Consider the following 10,900-nt stretch of genomic DNA (forward strand, 5'->3'; position numbering starts at 1 on the left):
TTTTGGAAAAATGATTTCTCATCTCTCTTTATGATTGATATAATAATATGGCTGTCTGGTTGGGTTGGCATACAGCACGAAGCATTAAAGCAGTACAGGTTGAGATACAGTAAAGTGTTCCATTCCCACGTTGCATTCATCATTCCATCCACCGCTAATCCTCTGTTTTATCTCAATTCACTTTTGACTATCAAATTCAAAGCTCAGTATTGTCTTAAAGGCAATGGGATGTGTTTATTTTTATTTTTTATTTTCTGTCAAAGGCTCAGTGAGTTTGGACTAGATAGTTAATGATAATTTAAGATTAGCCGATCCAAGCATGATATTCGAGATGAGATCGCCTACCACTACAGGCAAGTTGTCCATGGATTTTTACTATAAAAATGAAATTTCTATATTATATGTCACCTGTTCTATTATAAATGGATCACGATAAAACCTTTATTATTTAGTTACCTTTAATTATTTAAATTTAGGGAAAATTTTATAAGTTATTCACAATTAAAAAAAAAAACTTATCCTTTAAAAATTTTATGTGAAGTAAAAAAAATATAATAAATAAATCACAATGCACATACTAGACCCATAAGCCCGTGACCCATAAGCATTGAATTGGGTAGCAAATCAAGCAGAAAAGCATGGCATTTTGTGGATGCGTGTTGTTGTAGTTTGGAATATATATATATATATTATATATATATATATATTAAAATAAAATAAAATGAACTAAGAAAAAACAATGGAACAAAAATTTCTCCATTAATTTTCGTTATTATTTATCTAATATTTTTAACCCATTGTATCAATAATTAACAAGGTGACCCACAAAATTAAATATTTGTGTCCATTAATTAAGCAGAATGACAGCGACCCATAAATGTTTATCCAAAAATTGAACACAATTCTCCCTACTAAAACCCCACACCTTCTGTTTCGTTTCGTTTGTTTCCTTTTCATTGCCTCTTCAGTCTTCACCTCTTGATTTGTGGGTTTTTGTATACGAAGGTTTTTTTTTTTGGATTTCTCTCTGCAACTGGATTCGGCTAAATTTGAGGTTTGAGCTTTAAAGGTTTTTGTTGCTGGAAAAATGAGCTCTTGTAGTTGGTTATAAATTGAAAATTAAGTTGTTTATTTGGGGTTCTCGTTCTGATTCTTGATTTAAATTTATGTTACAATTGGTTACGAAGATCGTTTTGGTTTCTTGATCATTGGGTTTTCATTTTCTTTGTTGTAAGAATCCTGGGGTTATGATTTTGATCACACATTAAAACGAAGTAGGTGAAGGGTTTTTATCAATTGGTTTCCTATTGATAAGGTAGGTTTTGGTTTGAAGGCTTTTGTTGTTCGTCTATTTGTACTTGGTTTATGTTGGAGAAAAGGAGGAGATAAGAAACTTAATCTTGTGCGTGATCAGATGGGCTCATCTGGTTTCCTTTTGATATGTATGCTTCATTCTTTGATAGCTCTAACCTGTGGAGCTCTGATGATGTTTTACACAAATGAGGTGTCCGTGTTTGGCCATGGCATTGAGGTAGCTTCTAAGCTGAAAGGATCGACACCCCATGACCAGCTCTTGATCCAAACGTCTGATTCCTTTTCTGGGTTGCTTTTGTTTGCCATTGGTTTCCTGTTGTTCATGGTCGCATTTGTCAAGGATAGAGAATTCCAAAGCTTTTTTGCAAAGGGTTGTGTGCTGATTCATGTTTCAGTGGCCTTTTGGAGAATTTACTTTGAGTGGAAGCTTGAAGATCTAGCTCGTGATTTACCAAGGCAGGTTGTGGGTGATATTGCATTGGCTCTTTCCTGGGTTTTCTTTCTTGTTTACTCATGGAGAGAGAAGTATGATTAGCAATAACACAATTGTTGTGCCGTGGAAAGGCCTTGCTGAACTTGATCAGGCTCTGGGCTTCTTTAGAATAAATTTCAGCTGGAATTGGTCCAGAAATCTGGGTTTTCCCAGGTGGGATCTTTGGCTGTTTGTTGCAGATTGCTGAGTGAATCTGGAACTAAAGAAGAATTGGAGGCAAACCATAGATAAGATTTTGCTTATGAGATCTTGAAAATGTTCGAGTTGAAGGAAAGTGAAGATGGCCAGATGGGATCTGCTGTTGGCATATTTGCTTTCATTTGAATCTTTACTTTGATGTTTAGCTAATGTCACCAATCTCTGAACTTCTCACTAAATCGACCCTATCCCTGTATATTTGATGATGAGAAATGTGAATTCAGAAATTTTATTCGTTTGCTGCCTCTCTCTTGCTGTTGTAGCCAATCTTGCCTTGGCATTCTTGTTCAAAGAGCCCCTTTTTTTTTTTTTTTCCTGTCCATCAATTCTCTCAGTTTTTTTTTTTTTGTCCTTCTTTTCGAATCTGGGATATCAGACAAGCATTACATCTCCAATCCTGTTTGATATGGATAATTTCAAGTTCTTAATTGTCATGGAAAATTCCAAGTTTCTTAAGGGGACCTTTTCAATGTGTTTTAGTAAAATGGTAAGTGAACCAAAGCACACAGCTTATGCCCTGACTATTAATTCCTTTGCACATTTTTCTTATTTAAATTTGGATTATTTAAATCTGATTTATCAACATAAATGATTGACTCATTTATTAAATATATAAATATTATATATTTATATTTTAAATAATAGAACTGAGAATAAACAAAACTTTTCATCTTTTGCAGCCTCTCTCTTACTGTCCTGGCCTTTCCTTGGCCAAGTTGATCTAAAAATGGCGAAAGGATCTACTATTGACGGAACCAAACATTAAGGATTAATTGTATTTTTAAAAATTGAGAGACTCCAATATTAATTAAGGCATAATTCAGGGACTATAAAATAAATTTTCCTCTTTATTTAATCGCCTCAACACAAAAGAAAAAGCTATAAACGACGTCATTTTATAAACCGCTCAAAACTTAAGGCGCTTTTTACTTCTTCAGATTCTTCCACGAAGCTTCCCCTAGATTTCCGGAAACACAAGCACGCTCCAAGTCCAAAATCACCCAAAACTCTGCCTTCCAGTCTCTGATACATCCTCTCTCAATCAGGTGAGTATCTATACCTTCTGTTTCTTATATTCCTTTTATCTTCTCAATGGAACATTAGCTTCTTCGGCGATTGCTTTATATATAATTTGTTTTTGAATTGAGCTTTTGTATGTGTTATTTTGATCTTTAGATTTCAACATTGAAGATTCAACTCGAAAATTTACTAAATAGTTAATAGATAATCAACAAAATTTATCCTTCGAAAAAATATTCCTTCTTTTCTCTTCTTCTATACAAGCTTATGGTTCTTATTATACCACGCAAACCCAGTCCATTTTATGACCATTTTTGTGCATTGCTTCCTCCCTCATAGACATTCAACCACCACCTAACCGTGCCCACCTACGCCTCTAAATTCAATTATTTAATTGGGTCAAGTTGTTTGATTTCCGATTTTTGTTTGCTTGTTCATAATTGTTATGATTCAGGAGCAAATTATTAGCATCAGTTTTTTTTTTTTTTTAATGTCTTCTTCTTTAGTTTCATTGTTTTTTCTAGGTCCACTTTTTGGAATACCCTTTTGTTTCTGTGAAATTTAAAAATGAATAATGATAGTTGTTGCGAACATATGAATGAAAGATGCAATTTAGAATGACGAAGTGGAGATTGTGAGAAAGGGAAGGCAAATAACATTTTATAAATAATTGACTAATTAGATTTTGCTAGAAGTACATTAGACATTCAAAGTGTTGGTTTTATTTTCTATTCTCATTTTCTTCAAGGTTAAGAAACTTGAATTACACCTAATTGTATATTTATAAACTTGTTGGTAGTCTCGAATCTTTACTTCTGCCTCTGAAATTTGTTGGTAAGGGGTTGAGTAATGATTATTGTTCTATCACTAAATATCAAAGCTCAATTATTTTCAATGCAAAAATAGTTAAGTAGAAAGTTTATTTTGAGTCAACATGCTTCATTGATGTTCAAAAACACATATGGCTTTTTAAGGGTGGTTGCCTCCTGTTCTTGAACTATTGATCATTCGAGATATATGAAGGAACTTGGATCAATAACATATAAGGCCATGCATTTTAAGATATGCACAGCATGATGCGAATTATTTTGGAAATCACTTTTATTATTCTTCAATGGAATAATTGGCAGATATTTCTCCTTTTTTTTTTTTTTTTTAATGTTGATGAAATTCATTAATGGGGTCACAACTTGGGCTGGAATGTTTGTTTTATGAGAGGTTAGCAGATTTCTTATCTCTATTCTGTCCAATTGCTTTTATGAAGTTGATATATTAGATGCTATGCAGCAGAGGAGAGATCTATTCTTCTTCTATTCTTAGCTTTGAATTTGATGTTCTTTGTTCTTTGTTGTTCTCCCGAGCAGAGTCCCTCTCATAGTAATATCTTTTAGACTTTGTGGCAATGGGTGGGCTGCCTTTGCAAAAGGCTTCCTCAACCTTAGCTCTGCCAGGATCAGAGCAAAATAAGGGTTCAGCAATCTCAACATCTGTACGAGAATCAAAGCCAAAAAAGAAGATTTGCTGTGCCTGCCCTGAAACTAAGAAGCTGAGAGATGAATGTATTGTGGAGCATGGTGAAAATGCTTGTGCAAAATGGATTGAGGCTCATCGTCAGTGCCTTCGAGCTGAAGGTTTTAATGTTTGAGATTGATTCAAATGGTTAAGTTGATAATTTGATACTTATTTGGGGCGTAGGTTACTTGCTTTTGGAACCGTACATGCCACAGTAGTTAAGGAATAGAACAAGAAAAGGGCCGCTTTTCTTGACAATTTGTGTTTCAACTTGTGCAATTTATTGAAATTATGAGGCAGTCTTAACAATTCAAAGTAGACGAGAGTACATGATGCGCTCTAGTCATCTGATATTTTTCTTGAGATGCCATTGGTATTCTGCTACTTTCTAATTGTTTATGTTAGATATTGTTTTTGTTGGTTTGAAGGACTTGGACCTGAGGTCTAATGGGCATCACTACTCGCAAGGTATGCAATTGCAACTGTGGGAGGATGCCTCAGTGACTGCTACCAGATTGAGTTGAACATCTAATGCAGGCAACATATCCCCGTATTTGTAACACCTTGACGTTGTTTTCTCATCTGCTCGTTATTTGGAGCCATTTGTGATTGTGCCATGTTGCCTATACTGATATAATGAACAGATTCTCAAAAATTTAAATTTACTTTTATTGCCGTTACTTATCGTAGCAGGTATGCTATTTCTTCAGTGTAGAGAACATATTCTTCCAGCTTTCTTCTTTCCCTTCATATTTGGGAATTAGTTATTGTTGCTTGACACTTCATTCGTGGAATCTCTAGGTCCTAGATGCAGGGTGCTTCACTGAGGTAGTGTTTGTAATATTTATACTTAATTTAACCTGTAAATACAGTTAAACAAATAGTGTGATATGGGAATTTATTTAGGGCTCCTTTGCCAATGGAGCGGAATAATTATAGCTATGAAGTAAGAATCAAAACAGTTGGGAAACGGAAAAAACTAGATATCAGGAAAAGATAATTAGAGGCAGGCTTATACTAATAGTAATTCATTAATTAAGCCACACAAAGGCCATAGATATGGCCATTAAACGACTATGCAAGGAAACATAGAGTATTTCGCACCATACCCGCAATTATGACAACAGAAAACACATTATTTAGTACAAGTACATTATTAGCGACTGCCCTGCAACCTCACACTCATTAATTACGTTTAGTTTTTATAAGTTTAGTGACCCAGTTAGTGCTGGTGCAGCTAGCACCGCACTTGCACTTGCCATCGTGCTTGGCGGCGGGAACCTCCATGACAACAGTGGAGACAAAGCTGCAAGAGATGAAACATTCAATTAGTGCTGGATTGCAAGTGTAAAATCTCAAATCAAAGTCTTCACAAAATCTAAGTATAGAATTTTCATTTTTTTGAACATTTTCATCTTATTTCACCTGTTAGAAGCTTCCTTTTTCATTTCCTCATTGGGTTATCATGGTATTTATCTTGTATTGTCATAAATCATAACGAATCAAAATTAACCCTAGTATTCTATTTTCTTGAATATATGACATTACAATTCAAGAAAAATGTAGATTGGGTGAGATTGAATTATTAATTGAATTTGCATACCTCTTCTCAGTCTCAACTATGTCAGCAGTGTAGCTGCTGCCCTTCTTCCTGCAAATATCAAACCCCATAACAACAATAATCAACACAAAAACTTGCACCAAGTGGATGAAACTTCTTCAAGTCAAGAAATGTAAATAGGCCATACAAAACCATGTTTATTTTCAACTAAATCAACTACAACCCTATTATCTTTTATAATATTTTGAGCTACCAAGTATATAGGCACTTGATAATACTTACACGCACTGGCTCTTATCAGCGCAGTCGCGGTTGCCGCAGGTGCTTGACATGGTGGTGGATTAACGTAAAAGGAAGCTTCGAAACTGAAGAAAACTGGGGCGTTATTGAGTTTTTGAAGCAAATGGCTGTACCTCCGCTCTTGGGTCATGCATGAATTTATAGAGGAGATCACTGGAGATGGAAGAAGAGGGAGGCGCAAGCAATGGAGGGATATTGGGTCCATGACGAGATGGGTGGGCGAGGGCCTACTTGGGCATGAGAGGAGCACACGCCTCGTTAGGTAGAGTCCGATGGAATCTTGATAATGGCGTTGCTCTGCCATCTATCCTCCTCTCATGTCTACGTAATTTCCCTTTTCCAAGTAACTGCTTGTATTTTCTTTTCTTTTCTTTAAACAATCCAAGAAACTGCACGTATTTACATACAGGAATTAGCTCGAAAAATATTTGCAGAGATATGAATCTTCTTCTACTCTCCTTATTGGTTCAAATTTTCAAATACAATACTTCTTTTTAATCCAATTATTTGCGTTCAGTGCATATAAAAAGTGAAATTCTTCTACTGTCGTTCATTTTCATAGATTATATAAGTGCCCTTAATTTAAATATTGACCATCCAAATGCTTAAGATTCTATTAGATGCCTATTCTCCATTTTTGGATGAGTAATTATTACCTTATACTCTAAATTTTTAAATAAAAATATAATATATTAAAATTTAATAGCTCACCCTGCTTATATTATCCCAACGATTTGCAATATAAATATTATTAATAATTTATGGGGAATATTGCATTGACGAATTGAACAACAAACAAGGCCTTTTATCAAAATAATAATATTTATATTTTTGCATCGGTTCTTTCATTTTTAGTGAAAAATCAGGGACGCCACTTGTCAGCTCCCATGATTACACAGCTTTGACAAAACAAAAATGATACAATTTTAAGATATAATAATTATTTTCATTTTAATTTAACATTGCTCTCTTTATGGATAGGAAAGCCAGCTCAAAAAGAAAAATTCATTTCTTTTGATCTTTTAGAGTTACTGTGACATCAGCGACTGGGTCCTGAAATTAAAAAAAAATATATATATAATAATCTTTTAGAGTCCAAAAATATTCACTTTTGACTATTAAATTCCAAGCTCAATATTGTCCCAAAAGGCCGTGGGATGTGTTTATTTTTATTTTTTATTTTCTGTCAAAGGCTTTGGACTAGATAATTAATGATAATTTAAGATTAGCCAATCCGAGCATGATATCCGAGATGTGATCGCCTTCCACTATAGGCAAGTTGTCCATGGATTTTTACTATAAAAATGAAAATTTTATATTATATGTGACCTGTTTTTTATAAATGGATGACGATAAAACCTTTATTATTTAGTTACCTTCAATTATTTAAATTTGGGGAAAATTTTATAAGTTATCCAAAATTTAATAAAAAAAAAAACTTATTCTTTAAAAATTTTATGTAAAGTAAAAAAAAATAATTAATAAATTACAATGCATATACTAGACCCATAATTAATAAATCACAATGCACATACTAGACTCATAGACACTAGATATGTGAGTAGTTTCAAATTAACATTTCGTGCCAATATTGAGTGAATTAATTATTATATGTGATGGATGTACATTTCATGATTGAATTGTGTTAATTTTAGTTAGTTATAAAAATTACACTTATAATCAATATTTAAATTCTCTGAGTCGAACGCATTACTATTCAAATATTTTTCTCAAGTTGTAGGAGGAGCAAGTTATTTGTTAAAATCTAATAAGTATTTTCCTCTGTAGGTTATGCTTTTTAGTTTAATAGTTCTTGTATCTATTAAATTATTTATTTATTTAATAACTAGAACTCCGCTGTGACATTGGGTTATGTATTTATGGTATTAATAAATGACAAATTTTTATGATATTAAATAGTTTGTACATAATGATAGCAGTGTTGAGCTAAGCTCCTCTAGTTTTGATTTCTGATGGTTATCGGGTTGGATTGGATCGAATAAAAAAAATAATATATAATATTTTATTTTATTTTATTAGTATGTTGGGCCTTAATTTTAGCTCTGGTTATGAGTTTGTGTGAAAACTCAATATTTTATTTATTTATTTATTTTAATTAGCTAATAATATTTTAATATACTTATAAAAAATGAATATTTTATTGGATGACCTACTTATTTATCTAATTATATATATATATATATATATATATATATATATATATATATATATATATATATCATTTTTGAAATTAAATATATATTTGTAATCTGAACAACTCAGTTCAATAACAACTCTTATCCCATTTTATACCTAATAAAACTCTTAAAATATATATACCCCAATAATCTATTTCTGCTAAATTGTGCTCTCAAAAACCCATTTATTTCTTTATTTTTCTATCAAATACTCTCAATAGGTATTTTTATCATCTTTCATTTATTGTTATATATGTATATATATATAAATTTACAATTTATAATTTGATGTGCGCAGATAATCCTTAAATTCTTACTTATTTATTCACTACCTTGGATTCTGTTTTCAAGGTAAAAATTCCATTTCTTTATTCAATAATTAGTGAATTTGATTTTTATTTTCTTTCCTTGAATTGTTACAACTACTCTAGAAATTTATTTTTTTTCTTTGATCATTGATATTTAATTGAGTTGATCATGATTACTATGGGACACACACACACACACACACACATATATATATTGTTGTTATATTGAATTTTTTTTTCAATATATTCAATGGGTCTGTCATATTAGTTTAGTTGATCAAATTTTTACTATATTTTGGATATGTAGGATATTCGAATATTCAATCTGTCAGTTAAAATTGTTTCTCTAGCTATTGTTTTTGAGGTTCCAAGTGAGTGGTAATTATAGTATATGGCACCGTTTTAGTCCCTTTTAAAATTTCTTAGCATTAAATTTGTTATTAAATGAAATTTTAAATCAATATTTTAGTAATTATTTTACATGTGATTTTCTAGAGTTTTATTTTATTATTGAATTTTATTTCGATTTTGATTAAATAATTAATTTTGTCAATTATCTCTGCATTAGAGCCGTTAGGATTCTAGGAATAAGCCTTTAATGTCTTTATATTGATTGATATCTAACTATAAAATTTACCGATGCGTTACACTAAATTGATTTGATCATATTGACTCTTTGAAATTATTGAAATAAACTGTTGAAATTGCATTATCAGTTATTATTTGCTATCTGAAATTTATTTTGTTAATTTTGATTGATTTGTATAAATTGATTTTCTATTTTGAATTGGTACCTGTGCCCAGTTTTTGTATCTGTTATCTAGCCCCACCGTGTGAACTATCACGGTATTAGATTATATTATTGAGTCATGCATCATTGCAATTTATGGTTTGCATTAGTATCATTTGCATTGATATCTGTGAAGGAGGAGGAAGGTATCTAATATCTGGTTGCGCGCTTACCATCTGGCCTTTGATGATGTGGGATATCATCACCCTGGTGTACTGTACCATAAAATTTATTTGAATAATTGTATATATTTTATGTAATTATTTTACTAATGATTTTGATAGCATGAACATGATTTTATTGGATAGAAAATTTATTACGAAATTAATCAAGCGTCTGTCTGTTCCTGTTTCATTGTGTGCTGTAATTATCATTCACTGAGCATTAGCTCAAACCACGTTTTCTCTATCTGTTATCTGTTTCAGATCAGTAGAATTCTACAGCTGATCCAAATATTCAATATATTTTCTAGAGAGAGAAAATTTTTGATTTGTTTTCATGGTATGCCCGAATTCATATTTTCTCGGGTTAAAATATGAATTTAGTTTAGTTTATTAAATAGTTTACTTATATGATATTTATGTTATTTATTCGGTGTTTATTTATTTAGATTTTATCTTTTTTTTTTTGAGTTAGTAAGTGATAATATATTTATTCAAGATACTTTGATAAGGTTTGCATGATTTAAGAATACTTAAATTATGCGCCGATCGCGACACAAAATTTTGGGTCGTGACAAAGTTGGTATCAGAGCCGGTTTAGGTCTAGTAAACTTGCGAAGCATAGGATCCTTAACATCTTTTCAGTTTATCATTGCTTTAGATATCTACGTTCTTCGTACTTTTTCACCTATCCTAATTTAGCTCACATCTTCAGATTTAATGCTTGTTTATTAAAATGAATAGGTGCATGGGTTTATTAAACGTAAGAGGAGAGCTAGGACCAAGGGGCTTAATGGTGCAAACCTTGATCCAACAGGGGAGGTACTACCTCAAACCATTAATAAGACATCTAAACAGATGCTTATAGCTAAGACTGGGGCACAACCATTCCAATTAGCTACTGCATCTTAAGCACCTAGAACTGGTCAGGTTACTGTGGCGGATCTGACAGTAGGATTGCATGCAGTGAATAGTGTTGTCAATACTATAACTGAGTACCTTACAACTCAATAACAATAACCAGTGGTTGGCCCTATTTCAGCAC

General features: G+C 32.1%; 3 protein-coding genes across 4 annotated transcripts; 2 read left to right on the plus strand and 1 right to left on the minus strand.

The window, feature by feature from the left end:
• Positions 1 to 857: 857 nt before the first annotated feature.
• LOC110648628 (uncharacterized) lies at positions 858 to 2,250 on the plus strand. Its single transcript, XM_021802917.2, has one exon. It carries the CDS (start codon positions 1,415 to 1,417, stop codon positions 1,847 to 1,849), a length of 435 nt encoding a protein of 144 aa, XP_021658609.1. The 5' UTR covers positions 858 to 1,414; the 3' UTR covers positions 1,850 to 2,250.
• Positions 2,251 to 2,884: 634 nt separating this feature from the next.
• Positions 2,885 to 5,217, plus strand: LOC110648634 (cytochrome c oxidase copper chaperone 1). Of its 2 annotated transcripts, none has more exons than XM_058135946.1 (2): positions 2,885 to 3,051; positions 4,390 to 5,217. In XM_058135946.1, the coding sequence occupies exon 2, from the start codon at positions 4,428 to 4,430 to the stop codon at positions 4,668 to 4,670; it is 243 nt and encodes an 80-aa protein (XP_057991929.1). In that variant the 5' UTR covers positions 2,885 to 3,051; positions 4,390 to 4,427; the 3' UTR covers positions 4,671 to 5,217. The 2 variants fall into 2 exon arrangements, with proteins under 2 accessions (XP_057991929.1, XP_021658615.1); XM_021802923.2 differs by having other exon boundaries at positions 2,897 to 3,051; positions 4,417 to 5,217.
• Positions 5,218 to 5,409: 192 nt separating this feature from the next.
• Positions 5,410 to 6,902, minus strand: LOC131173770 (metallothionein-like protein type 3). Its single transcript, XM_058135947.1, has 3 exons — positions 6,381 to 6,902; positions 6,141 to 6,188; positions 5,410 to 5,843 (listed from the first exon to the last, which is right to left on the minus strand). Exons 1-3 carry the CDS (start codon positions 6,428 to 6,430, stop codon positions 5,723 to 5,725), a joined length of 219 nt encoding a protein of 72 aa, XP_057991930.1. The 5' UTR covers positions 6,431 to 6,902; the 3' UTR covers positions 5,410 to 5,722.
• Between the last annotated feature and the right edge of the window lie 3,998 nt (positions 6,903 to 10,900).

The sequence above is a fragment of the Hevea brasiliensis genome, chromosome 15 (genome assembly GCF_030052815.1).
Source record: "Hevea brasiliensis isolate MT/VB/25A 57/8 chromosome 15, ASM3005281v1, whole genome shotgun sequence".
In the NCBI taxonomy this organism is placed as follows: Eukaryota; Viridiplantae; Streptophyta; class Magnoliopsida; order Malpighiales; family Euphorbiaceae; genus Hevea; species Hevea brasiliensis.